The sequence below is a fragment of the Morchella sextelata genome (assembly GCF_020137385.1).
Source record: "Morchella sextelata strain SCLS chromosome Unknown scls_9, whole genome shotgun sequence".
Taxonomy (NCBI): Eukaryota; Fungi; Ascomycota; class Pezizomycetes; order Pezizales; family Morchellaceae; genus Morchella; species Morchella sextelata.
In genome coordinates, this window is record NW_025408624.1 from 556,554 (window position 1) to 581,260 (window position 24,707).

General features: G+C 49.4%; 4 protein-coding genes across 4 annotated transcripts; 2 read left to right on the forward strand and 2 right to left on the reverse strand.

Moving 5' to 3' along the window:
- Positions 1-892: 892 nt before the first annotated feature.
- H6S33_012831 (uncharacterized protein) lies at positions 893-2,947 on the forward strand (the record flags this gene model as incomplete). Its single annotated transcript, XM_044844174.1, has 1 exon — positions 893-2,947. One exon carries the CDS (start codon positions 893-895, stop codon positions 2,945-2,947), a length of 2,055 nt encoding a protein of 684 aa, XP_044694540.1.
- Positions 2,948-7,702: 4,755 nt separating this feature from the next.
- H6S33_012832 (uncharacterized protein) lies at positions 7,703-9,460 on the reverse strand (the record flags this gene model as incomplete). Its single annotated transcript, XM_044844175.1, has 1 exon — positions 7,703-9,460. One exon carries the CDS (start codon positions 9,458-9,460, stop codon positions 7,703-7,705), a length of 1,758 nt encoding a protein of 585 aa, XP_044694541.1.
- A 20-nt stretch (positions 9,461-9,480) lies between these two features.
- On the reverse strand, positions 9,481-11,171 carry H6S33_012833 (uncharacterized protein; the record flags this gene model as incomplete). The annotated part of the gene is made up of 3 exons (XM_044844176.1): positions 9,481-10,403; positions 10,433-10,840; positions 11,162-11,171. The coding sequence occupies 3 exons, from the start codon at positions 11,169-11,171 to the stop codon at positions 9,481-9,483; spliced, it is 1,341 nt and encodes a 446-aa protein (XP_044694542.1).
- Positions 11,172-11,910: 739 nt separating this feature from the next.
- Positions 11,911-13,962, forward strand: H6S33_012834 (uncharacterized protein; the record flags this gene model as incomplete). Its single annotated transcript, XM_044844177.1, has 1 exon — positions 11,911-13,962. The coding sequence occupies one exon, from the start codon at positions 11,911-11,913 to the stop codon at positions 13,960-13,962; it is 2,052 nt and encodes a 683-aa protein (XP_044694543.1).
- Between the last annotated feature and the right edge of the window lie 10,745 nt (positions 13,963-24,707).

Sequence of the window (24,707 nt, forward strand, 5' to 3'; positions counted from 1 at the left end):
CCCCGGAGCGTCAAACCGCCGGAGGGGAGTGCTTTGGTACCGGTGGATATATGAGGGACAGCTGGAAGCAATCGGATCGAAGATCGGATCACTCGGAGCGAATCGGCGCAAGCCACCAGCCGACCGAGTACCTATCGGCGGTACCTATGGGCATGAGAGGACTCTGCTATGTGGGAAAGCGATGTGGGAAGAGGCCTGAGTAGGTAGCTTTGTCGTCCGAGACCTACGAGTAGCCGATACTGACGATTACCCACCAGACGGCCGATGGAGAGGAAACATCGACAGGGAAACGTGCATTAGAGTGGGTAAATAGGTTGAGGGGTTTTAGCGGGTTTAGGAGTTTGGGTTACGGACTTAGGAGTTAAATGTTCTTGGTTGTTTTTCAGGGTCTCGGGCAGACCCCGAGTGTATTCTGTATTATTAGTAGACTGGGTCCTCGAGACATAAGCGAGGGATATAAATTCGGTGTCATTCACTGACTAGCCAGACCATTATCGGCGAAATCAGAGTCTTAACAATATAAATCGTTGATACGCGAGTTACAACTCTTTTTGACTATACTTTTGAAAATACTTTACTCTATTGTGACTTCGAACTCTACCTGAACTATTACGTCGAAGACGGTCGAAGCATTATCCGCTAACTCTAGTGAATCTTTGTTGATAACGTAGCTCGCGGGGCCCGTATCGGATCAAGGAGATCTCTACTCGACGTTGACTGAAGAGACCTTGGAGACTTCTACCTTTGTAGCTGTTAGCCGAACTCTGAGCTCTGCGTAGTGTACTCTTGTGATCTGGTACGCATCCCTCACAGTATATTGTTACTCACAAGTTCACTTGGAGTAACGAAGTCACCTCAAAAAAAAGAACTATCATCATTATCCCCTATCACAATGACTACCCGAAGGGATAACTATTTCATAGATACCTCGGCCGTAACCGAGGAGGCCGGGGGGGAAGATTCTATGGTAATATCGAGGGCTGCTAGCCCAGATCCCCTACTTACGGGAGGACCCTCCACACAAACTAGGCAATCGAGTAAACGCTCTGCTCAAGCCCAGTTCGTGAGAAATATGCAGGAGTTTTTGGATACCCATGAGGCACAGATGAGGTATCTTGGTGCAGCTGGACAGGCCGTTTGGCAGCAGCTACAAAACCTCCAGGAACAAGTCCAAGGGAGTGGGCAAATACTGGATAAGAAGGTACGGCAAGAAGCCATTGCCCAAAAACAACATCTCGAATCGCTCTTTGAGCTCGTTGCCAATGTCCGACAAGTACAAGAAGCCCAACGAGCCGCCGACCATGAGGTTCTGGAGCGAAGTCATCATCAAACCCAGACCCAATTACAGGAGGCGGAGCGACAACTGAGGATAGTGAGAGAAGAGCGAGAGCAGGAGAAAGGGGAGCAACGAGCTCTATTTGCGCAATTTAAGCGGTCCGATGAAGAGAGAAACCAACGGATAGCCGAGATGGAGGAACTACTGCGACAACATCTGTCAGTAGCACCTTCCGTGGCTAGCGCTCCTTTAGACCCTAATGCACCCCGAACGGTTCCTGTTGGTAATGGCAAGAAACCCCAAAATGCTGGCCCCCAAACATCAGGGAACGGCAAGCAACCAGAAGAAGCTGGCCCAGTCGGAGGAAATGGAGGCAAACAACCGGAGGATGCCGGCCCAGTGCAGGGAAATAGTGGCAGGAGACCGGTAGGAACTGCTCCAGTAGGAGGGAATGGTGGAAATCAACCTCCCCGAAACCCACCAAGAGGAAACTTTGGGGGAGACCCAGAACCTTCCGATGACGATGACGACGATAACAGTGAATGGTCGCATGGTAGGAAGAACTGGAGAATGAACCGAGGCGGGAACCGGAATTCGGCGCCGCCTGAAGACGAGGATATGGTAGATTCGCTCGCTAAAATACCCTTTGAGTTCGATAATGCCAGAAAGCATAACCTGCGGCATTGGCTCATGGAGTGTGAGATCTACTTTGAACAGAAGCCTAAGAAGTTCCGCACGGACAGGAACAAGGTACTGTTCGCTGGAACATATACGTGCGGGTTGGCAAAAGAATGGTTCATGGAGTATATCGAGACCAAAATGTTGGGCCCGGCCGGTGCAGACTACGCCACTTGGGCTCGGTTTCGTCAGGAAGTCAGGAAACGTTTCCTAAGCACTCAGGAGGCTATGGAAAACGCGATGAAGATGCAGCAGTTTAAGTACTCTGCTAACATCGGCGACTACCTAACGAGGATGGAGATTATGAACCAGCATGCTCAGATGAAAGGGGCATCCTATCGCGCCGCCTTGCTCCAAGGGCTACCAAATGAAATCCGAGAACGCCACTCGCGCTTCGATCCAACCGATGACGACTCCGAGTACATCCAACAGTTGGAACGAGCCGGCAAGGCTCACGAGGCTTATCAGGAGCAGATGAAAATGTTGGGAAAAGCGGAGTCGAGAGGAAAGGAGTCAAACAATGGTGGGAACTCGAGGCAGAAGGAGAAAGGGTTTAAGATCAAGGGGAGGGCTCAGACTGAGGAGAAGGAAAAGGGGCAAGAAAAGAAAAGCACCAGCAAGAACAAGTCGGGGAATAAGCCAATATACCACGACTACGACGAAGCCACCAAAGGAGTTCCACAGCCGGTCCGAGAACAGCGAAAGACCGATGGAGCCTGTGTGCGATGTGGCCGAAAGGGTCATCTTTGGAAGTGGTGTCGTTCAGATGCTAATAACAGTGCATCTATCTCCTCTGTCTCCCGAAAGCGTACCCGCGATGACGATGGCGACCACGATATGGAACCACCGGAACCCCAACCTCAGAGAAAGCGAATGAGGCACCGTGCTAGAAAGCCGGCTGCTACGGCTGCTGCGGAGTACACCAGTGGGCAAGCGTTTGTACGAGAACGCGGATCGGAATCTGAGATGGATTTCGATATGGATTTTCAGTAGGGGACTCTGATGAGTCAGGTCAGGAGTATCCCCAGATTGCTATGTTGTCACTGACGGAAAACAATAAAAAAAAATATGAAAAGAAAAAGGCAGGAAGGGAGAGCGTCCCAACCGGAGAAAAAACAGAAGATTGTAGAGGAACCTATTCACTGTCCTCGACCTATCGTTAATCAGTTCCTTTGTTTTGTGGAAAAATGTTTACCTTGTAAGGTGTTGTTGGATACTGGTGCAACTGGTCCTGTTTTGTCTGCTGTTTTTGTTGATAGTTTTGAGGTCCCGAAGGTGAAACGAGACGTCCCGGCCCGAGTATTTGGATTTACGGGAGAAGTTATGAAGGGCACGGGACACGCCTTTACACAACCATTAATTATAATGTCAAGGGGGCATCAAACACAGTTGTCATTCGAAATCGCCCCTCTCCCACTTGGCATCGATGCGATACTACCGAACTGGTGGTTGAAAGAACACAAACCGGTCATAGGGGCAAATGGGGAAGTTTCCTACGATGGTGAGAACTGCAAGAGTCGATGCTTCACTGACAAGGAACCTCAAATAGAAATGGACGAGGGTGTATTGGACGATCCGGAGGCCCAATTCATCGGTAGCATTTGCCTTTTGGAAGATGAATCGGTCAACCTCCGTGAAACTCTTCCCTCTTGGCTCCATGGGTTCCTTAAAGTCTTCCTACCATCGGAAGCAGATAAATTACCACCGCATCGATCTTACGACCATGCGATAGATCTCGAACCAGGGAAGCAGCCACCATGGGGACCCGTTTACTCCCTATCCGAAGTCGAGCTGAAGGTGCTTCGGGAGTACCTGGATAAAATGTTGCGATTGGGAAAGATTAGGCCGAGCAAATCCCCGGCAGGAGCCCCAATCCTATTTGTGAAGAAGAAGGACGGTAGTCTCCGACTTTGCGTTGACTACCGTGGACTTAACCGTGTGTCCATCAAGAACAGGTATCCCTTACCGCTTATGGACGAACTGCGAGATCGAGTAGCAGGCGCGGTTATCTTCTCGAAGATTGACCTGAAGGAAGGTTACAACCTCATCAGGATCAAAGACGGCGACGAGTGGAAGACAGCATTCCGTACGCGGTACGGGCATTTTGAGTACCTCGTCATGCCTTTTGGGCTGGCAAATGCGCCGGCGACCTTCCAGAATATGATGAATGATGCGCTGAGGGAATTCTTGGATCAAGGTGTAGTAGTATATCTTGATGATATCCTAATATATAGCAAGTCTCGAGAGGAGCACAGAGAGCTGGTCGGCAAAGTACTTAATAGGTTACAAGAATACAACCTAGTCGCCAACCCGAAGAAATCGTTCTTCGAGCTCACCGAAATCGAGTTCCTCGGATACATCCTTGCCCCAGCAGGCGTCACCATGGCACTGGATAAGGTTATGTCTGTTACGAATTGGCAAGCCCCGCGCAGCGTTAAAGAAGTACAGATCTTCATGGGCTTTGCCAATTTCTATAGAAGGTTTATCCACAATTTCTCCGGGGTCTGTAAACCCATTACCGATTGTCTCAGGGGTGATGCTAAGAACTTTGTCTAGTCTGTGACGGCCCAAGCAGCCTTCGAAAAACTCAAAACCCTATTTACGTCTGCGCCGATCTTGGTACATTTCTCCCCAGATCGCCAGACTATCGTGGAAATGGACGCAAGTGATTTTGCTATTGCCGCAATTTTATCCCAGGTTATTGACGGAAAGACTCACCCTGTTGCCTTTTATTCTCGAAAGCTTAACCCAGCGGAACTCAACTACGACGTCTGGGATAAGGAGATGCTAGGAATTGTGTCAGCCTTCAAGCAATGGCGTCACTACCTCGAAGGACCTAGCCGAACGGTCCTCGTCTATACGGATCACAAGAACTTAGAGTACTTCTCTACAACCAAGGTTCTTAACCGACGACAGGCAAGGTGGGCTGAGTCTTTGGCGGAATTTGATTTCAAGATTATTTACCGCCCGGGAACCAAAAATGGGAAGGCAGATGCACTATCGCGACGGCCGGAGTACCCTCCTGAAGGGGGAGGCACGCTTGGGAAACAGCCGATAGACAGGTTCTTTAAGCCCGGACAGTTGGCGGAGGAAGAGTTGGTGGTATCAGCGGTGTCGCTTGCCTCCAAGGGGGTGATTGACTGGTCTAAGAATTTTTTGGATCATGTCAGGCAGGCGGCATCGGGAGACCCGATATGGGTAGGATTGAAAGAGAGAATTGAGCAGGGAGAGAAGCTGGGGGAAATGAAGGATATCGCTGAGAAAGACGGGCTACTCTTCTATAAGAACCGACTCTACATTCCGGCAGATGACCGTATCAAGATCCGAATCGCGCAGGCAGAACACGACTCAAAGGTGGCAGGACACTTTGGACAAGACAAAACTTTGGAACTTATTACGCGCAACTTCTATTGGCCAAAAATGAACGAGTGGATTGATGATTACGTTCGGTCATGTGATGAGTGCCAGCGCAACAAACCCAGCCGCCATAAGAAATACGGTGCGCTTCTACCACTGTCCACGCCACATTCTGTCTGGCAATCGATATCGATGGACTTCATCGTGCAGTTACCGGAATCAAAGGGATACAATCAAATTTGGGTAGTAGTCGATAGGTTCTCGAAGATGTCGCATTTTATCCCCCTAGTAGCAGAAACGACCGCGCAGGATCTAGCGAAGATATTCCTCGGTCAAATCTGGCGACTCCATGGGCTGCCTCTTGATATAGTTTCCGACAGGGACGCCAAGTTTACTTCAAGCTTTTGGGCATCCCTTATGGAATTATTGGACGTGAGGATAAGAATGAGTACGGCTTTCCACCCTCAGACCGATGGGCAAACAGAGCGAGTCAACCAAACCCTCGAGCATTATCTACGAGCATTCTGCAACTATGAGCAAGATGATTGGGCAGAGCTACTCCCATTGGCGGAGTATGCTTACAACAACTCGGTTACCACCGCCACGGGTCAATCTCCGTTCTATACCAACTACGGTTACAACCCAAGAACCAACTGGCCGACAGAAGCCGAAGTGGTCAACCCAACCAGTGACCTATACGCTCACTTCATTCGAGGAGTTCATGATTCCGCTCTCGCTCGCTTAACAGACACCAGGGAGAAGATGGGGAAATACTATGATCGGAAAAGGGACGAACCGCCTAACTTCAAGGTGGGAGACATGGTTATGCTCAACGCGACCAACATCAAGACACGACGTTCTACCAAGAAACTCGATCATAAGAAACTCGGCCCATTTAAAATTGTCCGACTAGCCGGTAAACGAGCCTGCGAATTGGAACTGCCACCGCAAGTCAAAATCCACAACGTTTTCCATATTGAACTCTTGGAACGTTACCGACAGAGCAGTATCCCAGGCCGTGAACAACGCCCCCCAACTCCCGAAGACGTCGATAAGGAAGGAGAAGTCCTGTATGAAGTGGAAAGTATTGTGGGAAGCCGGAAAAGTAGGAGAGGATTAGTGGAATACCTGGTGAAATGGCGGGGCTATTCGATGAGCGACTGCACGTACCAAGTCATGGACGCTATGAATGAGGAGGTACTTGACCTAGTTCGCGACTTTCATCGAAGGAACCCCAAGGCCGTGAAGGACCAACGCCTGAGACTATAGAGGTACCCTACGGGGCTAAGTCCTTCCCCTCCACAGACACCGCGGGTGATATGTGGGGCAGGTTTACTGGAACCATAGTCTGTCAGAAGATGTCCCGAGACGTGACACCCTGGAAGGGGGGTAAGCTGTTACGGGCATGCCAAGCATTTATGAAAAGGCTAGTAGATACCCCAATACCCTCTGCAAGCTAACGTCAACTCTGGACCGCACCCGCGGGGTGTGGTGCGACCAATATACGACCAAAACACGGAGTCATAAAAAACACGTTTTCGACCCCAATAATAACCCCCGGAGCGTCAAACCGCCGGAGGGGAGTGCTTTCGTACCGGTGGATATATGAGGGACAGCTGGAAGCAATCGGATCGAAGATCGGATCACTCGGAGCGAATCGGCGCAAGCCACCAGCCGACCGAGTACCTATCGGCGGTACCTATGGGCATGAGAGGACTCTGCTATGTGGGAAAGCGATGTGGGAAGAGGCCTGAGTAGGTAGCTTTGTCGTCCGAGACCTACGAGTAGCCGATACTGACGATTACTCACCAGACGGCCGATGGAGAGGAAACATCGACAGGGAAACGTGCATTAGAGTGGGTAAATAGGTTGAGGGGTTTTAGCGGGTTTAGGAGTTTGGGTTACGGACTTAGGAGTTAAATGTTCTTGGTTGTTTTTCAGGGTCTCGGGCAGACCCCGAGTGTATTCTGTATTATTAGTAGACTGGGTCCTCGAGACATAAGCGAGGGATATAAATTCGGTGTCATTCACTGACTAGCCAGACCATTATCGGCGAAATCAGAGTCTTAACAATATAAATCGTTGATACGCGAGTTACAACTCTTTTTGACTATACTTTTGAAAATACTTTACTCTATTGTGACTTCGAACTCTACCTGAACTATTACGTCGAAGACGGTCGAAGCATTATCCGCTAACTCTAGTGAATCTTTGTTGATAACGTAGCTCGCGGGGCCCGTATCGGATCAAGGAGATCTCTACTCGACGTTGACTGAAGAGACCTTGGAGACTTCTACCTTTGTAGCTGTTAGCCGAACTCTGAGCTCTGCGTAGTGTACTCTTGTGATCTGGTACGCATCCCTCACAGACCGTTCGACTAGGTCCTTCGAGCTAGTGACGCCATTGCTTGAAGGCTGACACAATTCCTAGCATCTCCTTATCCCAGACGTCGTAATTGAGTTCCGCTGGGTTAAGTTTTCGGGAATAAAAGGCAACAGGGTGAGTCTTTCCGTCAATAACCTGGGATAAAATTGCGGCGATAGCAAAATCACTTGCATCCGTTTCCACGATAGTCTGGCGATCTGGAGAGAAGTGTACCAAGATCGGCGCAGACGTAAACAGGGTTTTGAGTTTTTCGAAGGCTGCTTGGGCCGTCATAGACCAGACAAAGTTCTTAGCATCACCTCTGAGACAATCGGTAATGGGTTTACAGACCCCGGAGAAATTGTGGATAAACCTTCTGTAGAAGTTGGCAAAGCCCATGAAGATCTGTACTTCCTTAACGCTGCACGGGGCTTGCCAATTTGTTACAGACATGACCTTATCCAGTGCCATGGTGACGCCTGCTGGGGCAAGGATATATCCGAGGAACTCGATTTCGGTGAGCTCGAAGAACGATTTTTTCGGGTTGGCGACCAGGTTGTATTCTTGTAGCCTGCTAAGTACTTTGCCTACCAGCTCCCTGTGTTCCTCTCGAGACTTGCTATATATTAGGATATCATCAAGGTATACTACTACACCTTGATCCAACAATTCCCTCAGCGCATCATTCATCATGTTCTGGAAGGTCGCTGGCGCATTTGCCAGCCCAAAAGGCATGACGAGGTACTCAAAATGCCAGTACCGCGTACGGAATGCTGTCTTCCACTCGTCGGCGTCTTTGATCCTGATGAGGTTGTAACCTTCCTTCAGGTCAATCTTCGAGAAGATAACCGCGCCTGCCACTCGATCTCGCAGTTCATCCATAAGTGGTAACGGATACCTGTTCTTGATGGACACTCGGTTAAGTCCACGGTAGTCAACGCAAAGTCGCAGACTACCGTCCTTCTTCTTCACAAATAGGATTGGGGCTCCTGCCGGTGATTTACTCGGCCTAATCTTTCCCAATCGCAACATTTTGTCCAGGTACTCCCGAAGCACCTTTAGTTCGACTTCGGATAGGGAGTAAATGGGTCCCCATGGTGGTTGCTTTCCTGGTTCGAGATCTATCGCATGGTCGTAAGATCGATGCGGTGGTAATTTGTCGGCTTCCGATGGTAGGAAGACTTTAAGGAACCCATGGAGCCAAGAGGCAAGAGTTTCACCGAGGTTGACCGATTCATCTTCCAACAGACAAATGCTACCGATGAATTGGGCCTCCGGATTGTCCAGTACACCCTCGTCCGTCTCTATTTGAGGTTCCTTATCAGTGAAGCATCGACTCTTGCAGTTCTCGCCATCGTAGGAAACTTCCCCATTTGCCCCTATAACCGGTTTGTGTTCTTTCAACCACCAGTTCGGTAGTATCGCATCGATGCCAAGTGGGAGAGGGGCGATTTCGAATGATAACTGTGTTTGATGCCCCCTTGACATTATAATTAATGGTTGTGGAAAGGCGTGTCCCGTGCCCTTCATAACTTCTCCCGTAAATCCAAATACCCGGGCCGGGACGTCTCGTTTCACCTTCGGGACCTCAAAACTATCAACAAAAACAGCAGACAAAACAGGACCAGTTGCACCAGTATCCAACAACACCTTACAAGATAAACATTTTTTCGCAAAACAAAGGAACTGATTAACGATAGGTCGAGGACCGTGAATGGATTCCTCCAAAATTTTCTGTTTTTTCTCCGGTTGGGACGCTCTCCCTTCCTGCCTTTTTCTTTTCATATTTTTTTTGTTGTTTTCCGTCAGTGATAACATAGCAATCTGGGGATACTCCTGACCTGACTCATCAGAGTCCCCTTCGAAAAATCCATATCGAAATCCATCTCAGATTCCGATCCGCGTTCCCGTACAAACGCTTGCCCGCTGGTGTACTCCGCAGCAGCCGTAGCAGCCGGCTTCCTAGCACGGTGCCTCATTCGCTTTCTCTGAGGTTGGGGTTCCGGTGGTTCCATATCGTGGTCGCCATCGTCATCGCGGGTACGCTTTCGGGAGAAGGAGGAGATAGATGCACTGCTGTTAACTTCTGAACGACACCATTTCCAAAGATGACCTTTTCGGCCACATCGCACGCAGACACCGTCGGTCTTTCGCTGGTCTCGGACCGGTTGTGGAACTCCTTTGGTGGCTTCGTCGTAGTCGTGGTATATTGGTTTATTCCCAGACTTATTCTTGCTGGTGCTCTTCTTATCTTGCCCTTTTTCCTTCTCCTCAATCTGAGCCCTTCCCTTGATCTTAAACCCCTTCTCCTTCGGCCGCGAGTTCCCACCATGGTTCGACTCCTTCCCTCTCGACTCCGCTTTTCCCAACATTTTCATCTGCTCCTGATAAGCCTCGTGAGCCTTGCCGGCTCGTTCCAACTGTTGGATGTACTCGGAGTCGTCATCGGTTGGATCGAAGCATGAGTGGCGTTCTCGGATTTCATTTGGTAGCCCTTGGAGCAAGGCGGCGCGATAGGATGCCCCTTTCATCTGAGCATGCTGGTTCATGATCTCCATCCTTGTCAGGTAGTCGCCGATGTTAGCAGAGTACTTAAACTGCTGCATCTTCATCGTGTTTTCCATAGACTCCTGAGTGCTTAGGAAACGTTTCCTGACTTCCTGACGAAACCGAGCCCAAGTGGCATAGTCTGCTCCTGCCGGACCCAACATTTTGGTCTCGATATACTCTATAAACCATTCCTTAGCCAACCCGCACGTATATGTTCCAGCGAATAGTACCTTGTTCCTGTCCGTTGGAACTTCTTCGGCTTCTGCTCGAAGTAAATCTCACATTCCATGAGCCAATGCCGCAGGTTATGCTTCCTGGCATTATCGAACTCGAAGGGTATTTTGGCAAGCGAATCTACCATATCCTCGTCCTCAGGCGGCGCCGAATTCCGGTTCACACCTCGGTTCATTCTCCAATTCTTCCGACCGTGCGACCATTCGCTGTTATCGTCGTCATCATCGTCGGAAGGTTCTGGGTCACCCCCAAGGTTTCCTCTTGGTGGGTTTCGGGGAGGTAGATTTCCACCATTTCCTCCTACTGGAGCAGCTCCTACCGGTCTCCTGCCACTATTTCCCTGAACTTGGCCGGCGTCCTCCGGTTGCTTGCCTCCATTTCCTCCAATTGGGTCAGTGTTACGGGCATGCCAAGCATTTATGAGAAAAGGCTAGTAGCTACCCCAATACCCTCTGCACGCTAACGTCAACTCTGGACCGCACCCGCGGGGTGTGGTGCGACCAAAATACGACCAAAACACGGAGTCATAAAAAACACGTTTTCGACCCCAATAATAACCCCCGGAGCGTCAAACCGCCGGAGGGGAGTGCTTTGGTACCGGTGGATATATGAGGAACAGCTGGAAGCAATCGGATCGAAGATCGGATCACTCGGAACGAATCGGCGCAAGCTACCAGCCGACCGAGTACCTATCGGCGGTACCTATGGGCATGAGAGGACTCTGCTATGTGGGAAAGCGATGTGGGAAGAGGCCTGAGTAGGTAGCCTTGTCGTCCGAGACCTACGAGTAGCCGGCGCTGACGATTATCCACCAGATGGCCGATGGAGAGGAAACATCGACAGGGAAATGTGCATTAGAGTGGGTAAATAGGTTGAGGGGTTTCAGCGGGTTTAGGAGTTTGGGTTACGGACTTAGGAGTTAAATGTTCTTGGTTGTTTTTCAGGGTCTTGGGTAGGCCCCGAGTGTATTCTGTATTATTAGTAGACTGGGTCCTCGAGACATAAGCGAGGGATATAAATACCGTGTCATTCACTGACTAGCCAAACCATCATCGGCGAAATCAGAGTCTTAACAATATAAATCGTTGATACGCGAGTTACAACTTTATTTGACTATACTTTTGGAAATACTTTACTCTATCGTGACTTCGAACTCTACCTGAACTATTACGTCGAAGACGGTCGAAGCATCATACGCTAACTCTAGTGAATCTTTGTTGATAACGTAGCTCGCGGGGCCCTATCGGATCAAGGAGATTCATACTCGACGTTGACTGAAGAGACCTTGGAGACTTCTACCTTTGTAGCTGTTAGCCGAACTCTGAGCTCTGCGTAGTGTACTCTTGTGATCTGGTACGCATCCCTCACAGTATATTGTTACTCACAAGTTCACTTGGAGTAACGAAGTCACCTCGAAAAAGAAAAAACTATCAACATTATCCCCTATTATAATGACTACCCGAAGGGATAATTATTTCATAGATAACTCGGCCGTAACTGAGGAGGCCGGGGAAGATTCTATGGTAATATCGAGGGCTGCTAGCCCAGATCCCCTACTCCAGGGAGGACCCTCTACACAAACTAGGCAATCGAGCAAACGTTCTGCTCAAGCCCAGTTTACGAGGAATATGCAGGAGTTTTTGGATACCCATGAGGCACAAATGAGGTATCTTGGTACAGCTGGACAGGCCATGTGGCAGCAGCTACAAAACCTCCAGGAACAAGTGCAAGGGGGCGGGCAAGTCCTGGACAAGAAAGTACGGCAAGAAGCCATCGCCCAGAAGCAACATCTCGAATCGCTCTTTGAGCTCGTCGAAAATGTTCGGCAAGTACAGGAAGCCGCACGAGCCGCCGACCACGAGGTTCTGGATCGTAACCATCGGATCACCCAGAACCAACTGTTGGAGGCGGAACGACAGCTGAGAGTTGCAAGAGAAGAGCGAGAGCAGGAGAAAAGGGAACAGCGGGAACTGTTGGCGCAATTCAAGCAGTTCGATGACGTAAGAAACCAACGAATAGCTGAGATGGAGGAACGACTACGACAACATATATCGGTAGCACCCTCCATGGTGAGTTTTCCCTTGGACCCTAATGCACCCCAAATGGTTCCTGTTGGCAATGGCAAGAAACCCGAAAATGCTGGCCCAGTAGGAGGAAATGCTGGCCCAGTAGGAGGAAACGCTGGCCCCGTAGGGGGAGATGGAGGCAGGCAACCGGAGGATGCCGGCCCAGTGCAGGGAAATAGTGGCAGGAGACCGGTGGGAGCTGACCCCGTCGGCGGGAATGGTGGAAATCAACCTCCCCAGAACCCACCAAGAGGAAACCTTGGGGGAGACCCAGAACCTTCCGACGACGATGACGATGATAACAGTGAATGGTCGCACGGTCGGAAGAATTGGAGAATGAACCGAGGCGGGAACCGGAATTCGGCGCCACCTGAAGACGACGATATGGTAGACTCGCTCGCCAAAATACCCTTCGAGTTCGATAACGCCAGAAAGCATAATCTGCGGCATTGGCTCATGGAGTGCGAGATCTACTTCGAGCAGAAACCAAAGAAGTTCCGAACGGACAGGAACAAGGAACTGTTCGCTGGAACATATACGTGTGGGTTGGCAAAAGAATGGTTTATGGAATATATCGAGACCAAGATGCTAGGCCCGGCAGCCGCGGACTACGCTACTTGGACTCGGTTCCGTCAGGAGATTAGAAAACGGTTCCTAAGCACTCAGGAAGCTATGGAGAACGCAATGAAGATGCAGCAGTTTAAATGCCCTGCTAACATTGGGGACTACTTGACGAGAATGGAGATCATGAACCAGCATGCTCAGATGAAAGGGGCATCCTACCGCGCCGCCTTGCTCCAAGGGCTACCAAATGAAATCCGGGAGCGCCACTCACGCTTCGATCCAACCGATGAGGACTCCGAGTACATCCAACAGTTGGAACGAGCCGGTAAGGCTCATGAGGCTTATCAGGAGCAGATGAAAATGTTGGGGAAAGCGGAGTCGAGAGGGAAGGAGTCGAACCATGGTGGAAACTCGCGGCAGAAGGAGAAAGGGTTTAAGATTAAGGGCAGAGCTCAGACTGAGGAGAAGGAAAAAGGACAAGATAAGAAGAGCACTAGCAAGAACAAGTCGGGGAATAAGCCAATATACCACGACTACGACGAAGCCACCAAAGGAGTTCCACAGCCGGTCCGAGAACAGCGAAAGACCGATGGCGTCTGTGTAGGATGTGGCCGAAAGGGTCATCTTTGGAAATGGTGTCGTTCAGATGTTAACAGCAGTGCATCTATCTCCTCTTTCTCCCGAAAGCGTACCCGCGATGACGATGGTGACCACGATATGGAACCACCAGAACCCCAACCTCAGAGAAAGCGTATGAGGCATCGTGCTAGAAAGCCGGCTGCTACGGCTGCTGCGGAATACACCAGTGGGCAAGCGTTTGTACGAGAACGCGGATCGGAATCGGAGATGGATTTCGATATGGATTTTCAGTAGGGGACTCTGATGAGTCAGGTCAGGAGTATCCCCAGATTGCTATGTTATCACTGACGGAAAACAACAAAAAAAATATGAAAAGAAAAAGGCAGGAAGGGAGAGCATCCCAACCGGAGAAAAAACAGAAAATTTTGGAGGAACCTGTAACGGAGCCATTTCAACTGTCTGGTGTATGAGTACACACAGGGCCCGGTTACATGCTGAGAGTTATTGTTAGAAGCCAGTTGCACGGTGATATGCAAGTACCGGCAGTGTGGTTAGCTACCAGCTGTTAGAGTAACTACATTCCGGGCGCTAGGAAGGGGATCTATTCATGGGAGCAATGACTGACGAGTCTATGCCTCGCCAGTGTCTAGAAGACCGGCCAGAGTGAAGCTCTGATTGTCCGGTGATCCACTATAATCCTTTGAGCATTGTAAGTCCGCCGAAGGGCAGGGACTATGCTAGGGAAGTCTACAATAAGCGAAAAGCTCTACAGCAATGATTAAGCTTACACCTGAGCGGCAGCTCATTCATGCAGGTCCTCGGTTGTGTGGCAACCAAGGCTGCAGGTGTTACAAAGGCTTTGACTAAGGGTGGTTGCCTTGGGTATCGGAAACACCTGCTGACGCTTAGAGAAAAGCGGGGTAGCGGTGGTATTGTTTCCGGTACTGAGGGAAGGCCCACCGGAACTTAGTAAAGGAGTTAGGAGCAGAGAATAGAGGCCTTCGGAGTATAAGTACTCAGGTTCATCCTCGCCCTTGAGTCCTGTTCTCTCCAGTCTTCATCAGAAAGAAAAACCAAGTTCTTATCGGTAGCAGAGCCCTTAAAGATTATTGAGTTCTAGCGATAGTATCTTTGAATAATCTGCAACCTGATTGTCTATCTTGCACGGCCGTCTCTATTCTATACAAATCTATTTCTCTTAGAAAGGACCCCCGTTACAGATAATCTTTAAGGCTCAAGTCACCTTCAGATTATTCTTCCTCTATACAAAATGTCCGCCCTCTCGGCTCCAGATGCACCCCTTCAGATTGAATGGCAGCCGGTGCCCCTCCAGCTTGATGCCACCGGGCAGACACAGCTTGTTAAGAAACCCAGGACCGCTCTACAGGCCTATATTCCCGGCTGTGAGCCTGCCTGGCAGGATACCGATGAGGTTTCCTTACAACAGTTCTTCACAGAGCTTCAGACCTACCTCCAGCACAGCCTGCAGAGTCAGTTGAACCGAGGCAGTCAGGCACTGCTCATTGTACAAGAGCGCCAGGCAGCACAGAATGCTCTGATGGCAGAAGCTCTAGAGTACATGAGGTCGGAAGTCAACGCTGTTCAGGAAGAGCTCCGGAAGTATGCAGAAAGAGATGAACTGAATGCCGATGTTGATGCCATGGAGATTGAGTGGACAAATCCGGCCACTCCACCAGACTTTGTCGCTGAGATACAGAGAGCCCTTGATGAAGGAAGGTTGGTGGTGGGTAGACCAGCAACTCCGGCACCACTTTCAGTCTCCAGGTCCTCTTCCAGAGCAGCTACCAGGACAATGCAGCGGAAGACCAGCCCCTTTGCAGCATTTCCGGTCCGATCCACTAGGAGAGTTATCCCTATTGTGCAGCCAGCGGTGGGGTCTTCACCCTTACCACCTAGCCGCTTCGGTGGAACACATCCACTCCTTGGAGGAGCCGACCGATCCTTTGACTATGAAGGAGAGTTCTTCTCAGGTGCAGGCCGAGGACCTCCTAGTCCGCTAGCCAGGAACCCAGGAAGGTTTACCATGTCTGGGGCTGCTCAACCAGCAGCAACCTCACCACTGGCCAGCAACCCGGCACCAGTAGCACCTGTGGCTCCTCCAGCTCAGGCACAAGGAGGAAGTGGTGGTGATCAGAATCCTCCAGCTCAGGCACAGGGAGGAAGTGGCGGAAATCAGAACCCTCCACCTCCCGCGGCCAAAGCTCCTGCTCCTGGAGATTCAGACAGTTCAGACTCGGAACCAGAAGGTGGTGATAGAAGAGCCTGGCGGAGATATTTTAAGAAGAAGTTGGAAAAGCAGCAGAAGGATCTGTTGGCTATGATGTCCCAGCAGTTCCGACCTCCGGCCGCCTCTCCCCCTTCTACTTCCACCAGGGCTCGAGAACCAAAGGCACCACCACCTTCCAAGTTCCAGGGCAAGGCGGAGCAAGTGGAGACCTTTATCCGGCAATGTGAGAATGTCTTCTCCATTGAGAGCCTATCCTTTACCTCTGAGGAGGTTAAGATCCGATATGCAGGCAACTTGATGGAAGGTGAGGCAGCGATCCGATGGTATGAGGCATACCACAATTCAATTGATCAAGCCTCCGCCAACCGCCTTGCCGGGATGTCAGTGCAGTTGGATCAGAGATGGAAGCGCTGGGATTCCTTTGTGGACGCTTTTAGAGCTGCCTTCGGTGAAGCCATCTCTCGAGATGATGCTGTAGCCCAATGGAATACCCTTACCCATACAGCCCGAGGAGGAATTGATCTCTTCCTGAATACTATTATTCAGCTGATGTGGAAGACTGGCTATGAGGGTCAGTTGGTGGATGATAAAATTCATAATTCCCTTCTCCCGGACCTAGGCATGAGTTGGGCTCTTTTTAATCCCAAGCCAAAGTCCTTGATGGAGCGGATAGCTGCTCTAAGAGAGTTAGGGCACACCCATGAGAGGTACCAAGGGATGGCAGCTGAGAAGGCGCACCCTCGGACCAAGAAAGATCCTCCCGCTCAGAAGGACCAGCAGCCTAAGAGGAAAAGAGAAGCTGCGAGCTCCTCCGGACCTCAGAAGACTCCTGGACCTAAGGACAAAGCGGTGGAACTGAAGGGTATCCCGGGGGATATTCTAGAAGAAAGAAGGAAAGCAGAAGTATGCTTGAAGGTATGACCTTCCGGTACTCCCTATTGGTAGAGTGCATAGACTGACTTGTGCAATAGTGCGGCAAGTCCAGACACAAATGGACTGATTGTTGGTCCAAGGAACCTACTGTTGTCCGAGTGGCAGCAGTGAGAGTACAGAAGCGGAAAAGAGGGAATGGCAAGTCCAACTCTCAGAAGAAGGCTAAAGTGGCTGCTGTAGTAGCAGAGGATCCACTTGTTGTACTCCCGGAGGTTACAGAAGATTTTGTTTTGCAGCCTGAGCAAGACTCGGACAATGAAATCCTCTGGTAGAAAAATGTCTGTTTGGGTCTATGTTTACTAGTTTTCTTTTATATGGGTTTTTTTTGGTTTCTATGTTTCTCTTGAATAAATTATGATTGTGTTTCCGCCTATTTGATTGCTCTAAGCACTCTGAGGATGGGTTTAAGACCCGAAACAGCTGGTCTGTCAGTGCTCTACCAAAGTTACATTTGCTACAAGACACTTCCAAACCGCTATCAAAAAATTACCACATATCATATCCGCTATATTATCGCTTGGGAATAGAACCAAAGGATCTTTGATCTTAGTAGTGCCCAAAGCTATTAGCTATGCTGAAAAGACAAAGAGAAACGAGTCCAGAATCCGCTGTTAAGCAAAGAAGGTTGGAACAGAGGCTTCCTTCCTTACCAGTACATGGAAAAAGACCTATACTGAAGGCAGGACTGTCATGGACAGTCAAAGGAAAGGATGAAGGCGCCCAAGGGTCATTCCTGTTTGACACCGGTTGTACAGGAGCAATCCTCAACCAGAGTTTTGTCAGGAAGCATGGAATTCCCTTAGTGCGGCGGGATCAACCTCTGACAATGTTTGATGCTCAAGGAGATGTCATGATGGGAGGAGGCGAGTATTACACTCACCCGGTCCGCATGACTATGGGAGATCATAAAGAGACACTCCGATGGGAAGTGGCTACTTTGGAGGAAGGAATGACCGGTTACCTGCCAATTAGTTGGGCTAGGAAGCATAACCCGGACATTAACTGGGAACTCAATACCATGAGCTGGAGGAGTGACTACTGCAAGCAGAATTGTCTCCCAGCGGCCACCAAGATCGAACTGATCTCTCCATACCAAATGTTGGAGGAAGAAGAGACAGTCTATCAATTGGTTGGTTCAGTATGGCATGATGAGGACGGAGGTGATATTGCTGAGAAAATACACCACCTATACCGGGATTGGGCTGATGTATTCAGTCAAGAGAAAATTGAGGAAATGCCGCCGCATTCCCATAATGATTTGAAGATCAAACTCTTGCCTGGCACCGCTCCCCCATTTGGCCCGCTGTACCCATGTTCCGCTCCAGAGTTGAAGGCCCTCCGAGAGTACCTGGACAAAGAATTGTCTTCAGGAAAGATCTCTAGATCTAACAGCCCTGCTGCGGCGCCTATACTGTTCATTCCTAAGAAGGATGGGACTTTGCGGATTTGTGTGGACTACAGGGGATTGAACAAGGTCACTGTCAAGGACAAGTACCCGCTGCCTATCATGAGTGAGCTCAGAGACAGGTTGTTCAAGGCCAAGATCTTCACAAAGATAGACCTAAAGAACGGCTTCAATTTGATCAGGATAGCAGAAGGTGACGAGTGGAAAACCGCTTTCAGAACCCGCTATGGACTGTATCAATATAATGTGATGCCGTTTGGTCTATGCAATGCTCCCTCCGCCTTCCAGGCAATGATCAATGATGTGCTAAAGGAACTACTGGATGAAGGAGTGGTTGTCTATATCGACGACATCCTCATCTACTCGGAAACTGAGAAGGAGCATGAGATACTGGTCAAGAAGGTCTTACAGAAGCTAAGGGAAGCTAAGCTCTGTGCCTCGATCAGTAAGACATCCTTCCATGTCCGAGAGGTAGAGTACCTAGGCTATCATATTTCAGAACAAGGAGTATCTATGTCAGAAGACAAGGTGGAGGCAGTTAAGGAATGGCCGGTCCCTAAAAATATTAAGGCAGTACAGGCATTCCTCGGATTTGCAAACTTCTATCGCCGCTTCATTGAAGGCTTCAGTAAGGTTTGCAAGCCATTAACTGACCTCTTGCAAAAAGACAAGAGATGGTATTGGACCGCAGCACATGAGCAGGCCTTTGAAGAACTCAAGAGGCTGTTCACAAGCGCTCCAATCCTGCTTCATTTTGACCCTAGTAGGAGAACGGTGGTCGAGACAGATGCCAGTGATTTTGCCAAGGGAGCAGTGCTCTCTCAGTATGGGGACGATGGGAAGCTACATCCGGTGGCATTCTATTCTAAGAAGTTCTCCCCTGCTGAGATCAACTATGACATTCATGATAAGGAAATGGGAGCTATTGTAGCCTCTTTCCGGGAATGGGAACACATGCTCAAATCTTGTGAGCAAGAGGTCACGGTTTTTACAGACCACAAGAACTTGGAGTATTTTAATTCTACCAAGGTTCTCACTAGGCGGCAAGCTAGATGGTCTGAAGACCTCGCAGGCTACAATTTTAAAGTTGTCTACAGACCGGGAGAGAAGAATGGCAAGACTGATGTGCTATCTAGGCGCTGGGATCACCGCCTTGGAGAGGGAGGTGAAACTCTGCAGCCGGAGCCACAGATCTTTTTTAGGCCAGGTCAATTGGTTTTGGATTCTGCAAAGCTAGCGGCTGTCAGGGTGAATCAATTGCAGAATACATTCTTAGAGCGCCTATATGCGGCCGCTAAAGAGGATAGTTTCTGGCAGGAACTGCACCGCTCCCTGGTTGAAAGGAAACCAAATTTGGACCAGAACTTGTCGGTCAAGAACGGTCTCATCTTCTACAAAAATAGATGGTATATACCCAAAGACAAGAAGCTTCAGATGCAAATACTGTCCGATACCCATGACTCTAAGGTGGCTGGTCATTTTGGCCAATTTAAGACACTAGAGCGGGTGAAAAACAACTTCTTTTGGCCCAACATGGATAAGGATGTTGAGGAATATGTCCGGAGCTGTGACAGCTGCCAGAGGAATAAGACCTCAAGACATAAGAAGTTTGGTATGCTTCAACCGTTGGAGATACCCTATCGGCCATGGACTTCCATCTCTATGGACTTCATTGTGGGATTACCGGAATCTAGTGGGTTTACAAAGATCTGGGTAATAGTGGACCGTTTTTCGAAAATGGCACATTACATCCCTCTTCCTACCCTCAATAAAACGGAAGATTTGGCTAAGCTGTTCTTGAAAGAAGTTTGGAGACTCCATGGGTTACCTGATGACATAGTCTCGGACAGAGATAGCAGGTTTATCTCTCACTTTTGGCAATCTCTCATGAGCCTCCTCAATGTGAAGCTGAAGATGTCCACATCTTTCCACCCTCAAACGGACGGCCAAACAGAAAGAGTTAACCAGACCCTGGAACATTACTTGCGGAGTTATTGTTCATATCAACAGGATGACTGGGCAGAACTCTTGCCTTTGGCAGAGTATGCATACAACTCGGCGGTCTCTGAGTCTACCAAAGTATCGGCTTTTTATGCCAACTATGGATATGAACCCAGAACCAACTGGCCGGCCCCAAAGGAAGGAGTAGAATGGAACAATCCAGCAAGTGAGGTCATGATATCTCAATGGGAATCTATCTGGCAGGCTATGAACGCCAGCTTGGGTAAAGCTAGATTAAGGATGGCCCGGTGGTATGATGCTCATGCCCTGGCACCGCCTGAAATCAAGCCCGGAGATGAGGTAATGTTGGACCGGCGCAATGTGCAAACAAAGCGACCTTTGGGAAAACTGGATCAGAAGAAGATGGGACCCTTTAAGGTCTTAGAAGCTATTGGTACCCGTGCCTACAAGCTCTCTCTTCCCCCCCAAATGGGAATCCACCCTGTCTTTCATGTTTCCCTTCTGGAACCCTACAGAGCACCGGTAGATCCTGAGAGAAGAGTTCCACCACCGGAACCCGAAGAGATTGAAGGAGAACAGAACTGGGTTGTCCGAGAGGTAGCTGATAGCCGGGTCAATAAGAAAAGGAGACGAGTGGAATACCTAGTGCTGTGGGAAGGTTATGAAAACGAGGATGCTACATGGGAACCTTGGGAACATCTCAAGAAGAGTGCTGAAAAAGCCCTTCGGGATTTCCATATGAGGTATCCTAAGAAACCCAAGGACAAGCGGATTGTTGGGGTGTAGATATTTCCTTTTGGGTTTTCATTTCCTTGCATATCACGGAGTTTCTTGTCATATAGAATGAATGGTAATAGAATGGTTATAGATCTCGGAGACCAAGATCCAGGAAGAGGGGAGTGGTGTAACGGAGCCATTTCAACTGTCTGGTGTATGAGTACACACAGGGCCCGGTTACATGCTGAGAGTTATTGTTAGAAGCCAGTTGCACGGTGATATGCAAGTACCGGCAGTGTGGTTAGCTACCAGCTGTTAGAGTAACTACATTCCGGGCGCTAGGAAGGGGATCTATTCATGGGAGCAATGACTGACGAGTCTATGCCTCGCCAGTGTCTAGAAGACCGGCCAGAGTGAAGCTCTGATTGTCCGGTGATCCACTATAATCCTTTGAGCATTGTAAGTCCGCCGAAGGGCAGGGACTATGCTAGGGAAGTCTACAATAAGCGAAAAGCTCTACAGCAATGATTAAGCTTACACCTGAGCGGCAGCTCATTCATGCAGGTCCTCGGTTGTGTGGCAACCAAGGCTGCAGGTGTTACAAAGGCTTTGACTAAGGGTGGTTGCCTTGGGTATCGGAAACACCTGCTGACGCTTAGAGAAAAGCGGGGTAGCGGTGGTATTGTTTCCGGTACTGAGGGAAGGCCCACCGGAACTTAGTAAAGGAGTTAGGAGCAGAGAATAGAGGCCTTCGGAGTATAAGTACTCAGGTTCATCCTCGCCCTTGAGTCCTGTTCTCTCCAGTCTTCATCAGAAAGAAAAACCAAGTTCTTATCGGTAGCAGAGCCCTTAAAGATTATTGAGTTCTAGCGATAGTATCTTTGAATAATCTGCAACCTGATTGTCTATCTTGCACGGCCGTCTCTATTCTATACAAATCTATTTCTCTTAGAAAGGACCCCCGTTACAGAACCTATTCACGGTCCTCGACCTATCGTTAATCAGTTCCTTTGTTTTGCGGAAAAATGTTTACCTTGTAAGGTGTTGTTGGATACTGGTGCAACTGGTCCTGTTTTGTCTGCGGTTTTTGTTGATAGTTTTGAGGTCCCGAAGGTGAAACGAGACGTCCCGGCCCGGGTATTTGGATTTACGGGAGAAGTTATGAAGGGCACGGGACACGCCTTTACACAACCATTAATTATAATGTCAAGGGGGCATCAAACACAGTTATCATTCGAAATCGCCCCTCTCCCACTTGGCATCGATGCGATACTACCGAACTGGTGGTTGAAAGAACATAAGCCGATTATAGGGGCAAATGGGGAAGTCTCCTACGATGGCAAGAACTGTAAGAGACGATGCTTCACTGATAAGGAACCTCAAATAGAGATGGACGAGGGTGTATTGGAGGATCCGGAGGCCCAATTCATCGGTAGCATTTGTCTTTTGGAAGATGAATCGGTCAACCTTCGTGAAACTCTTCCCTCTTGGCTCCATGGGTTCCTTAAAGTCTTCCTACCATCGGAAGCCGACAAATTACCACCGCATCGATCTTACGACCATGCGATAGATCTCGAACCAGGAAAGCAGCCACCATGGGGACCCGTTTACTCCCTATCTGAAGTCGAACTAAAGGTGCTTCGGGAATACCTGGATAAAATGTTGCGATTGGGAAAGATTAGGCCGAGTAAATCACCGGCAGGAGCCCCAATCCTATTTGTGAAGAAGAAGGACGGTAGTCTGCGACTTTGCGTTGACTACCGTGGACTTAACCGAGTGTCCATCAAGAACAGGTATCCGTTACCGCTTATGGATGAACTGCGAGATCGAGTGGCAGGCGCGGTTATCTTCTCGAAGATTGACCTGAAGGAAGGTTACAACCTCATCAGGATCAAAGACGGCGACGAGTGGAAGACAGCATTCCGTACGCGGTACGGGCATTTTGAGTACCTCGTCATGCCTTTTGGGCTGGCAAATGCGCCGGCGACCTTCCAGAATATGATGAATGATGCGCTGAGGGAATTCTTGGATCAAGGTGTAGTAGTATATCTTGATGATATCCTAATATATAGCAAGTCTCGAGAGGAACACAGGGAGCTGGTAGGCAAAGTACTTAGCAGGCTACAAGAATACAACCTGATCGCCAACCCGAAGAAATCGTTCTTCGAGCTCACAGAAATCGAGTTCCTCGGATACATCCTTGCCCCAGCAGGCGTCACCATGGCACTGGATAAGGTTATGTCTGTTACGAATTGGCAAGCCCCGCGCAGTGTTAAGGAAGTACAGATCTTCATGGGCTTTGCCAACTTCTACAGAAGGTTTATCCACAATTTCTCCGGGGTCTGCAAACCCATTACCGATTGTCTCAGGGGTGATGCTAAGAACTTTGTCTGGTCTATGACGGCCCAAGCAGCCTTCGAAAAACTGAAAACCCTGTTTACGTCTGTGCCGATCTTGGTACATTTCTCTCCAGATCACCAGACTATCGTGGAAACGGACGCAAGCGATTTTGCTATCGCCGCAATTCTATCCCAGGTCATTGACGGAAAGACTCACCCTGTTGCCTTTTATTCCCGAAAGCTTAACCCAGCGGAACTCAACTACGACGTCTGGGATAAAGAGATGCTAGGAATTGTGTCAGCCTTTAAGCAATGGCGTCACTACCTCGAAGGACCTAGCCGAACGGTCCTCGTCTATACGGATCATAAGAACTTAGAGTACTTCTCTACAACCAAGGTTCTTAACCGACGACAGGCAAGGTGGGCTGAGTCTTTGGCGGAATTCGACTTTAAGATTATTTACCGCCCGGGAACCAAAGATGGGAAGGCAGATGCACTATCGCGACGGCCGGAATACCGTCCTGAAGGGGGAGGCACGCTTGGGAAACAGCCGATAGACAGGTTCTTTAAGCCCGGACAGTTGGCGGAGGAAGAGTTTGTGGTATCACCGGTGTCGCTTGCCTCCAAGGGTGTGAGGGATGCGTACCAGACCACAAGAGTACACTACGCAGAGCTCAGAGTTCGGCTAACGGCTACAAAGGTAGGAGTCTCCAAGGTCTCCTCAGTCAACGTCGAGTATGAATCTCCTTGATCCGATACGGGCCCCGCGAGCTACGTTATCAACAAAGATTCACTAGAGTTAGCGTATAGTATTCGACCGTCTTCGACGTAATAGTTCAGGTAGAGTTCGAAGTCACGATAGAGTAAAGTCTTTCCAAAAGTATAGTCAAATAAAGTTGTAACTCGCGTATCAACGATTTATATTGTTAAGACTCTGATTTCGCCGATAATGATCTGGCTAGTCAGTGAATGACACAGTATTTATATCCCTCGCTTATGTCTCGAGGACCCAGTCTACTAATAATACAGAATACGCTCGGGGTCTACCCGAGACCCTGAAAAACAACCAAGAACAGTTAACTCCTAAGTCCGTAACCCAAACTCCTAAACCCGCTGAAACCCCTCAACTTATTTACCCACTCTAATGCACGTTTCCCTGTCGATGTTTCCTCTCCATCGGCCGTCTGGTGGGTAATCGTCAGCGTCGGCTACTCGTAGGTCTCGGACGACAAAGCTACCTACTCAGGCCTCTTCCCACATCGCTTTCCCACATAGCAGAGTCCTCTCATGCCCATAGGTACCGCCGATAGGTACTCGGTCGGCTGGTGGCTTGCGCCGATTCGCTCCGAGTGATCCGATCTTCGATCCGATTGCTTCCAGCTGTCCCTCATATATCCACCGGTACCAAAGCACTCCCCTCCGGCGGTTTGACGCT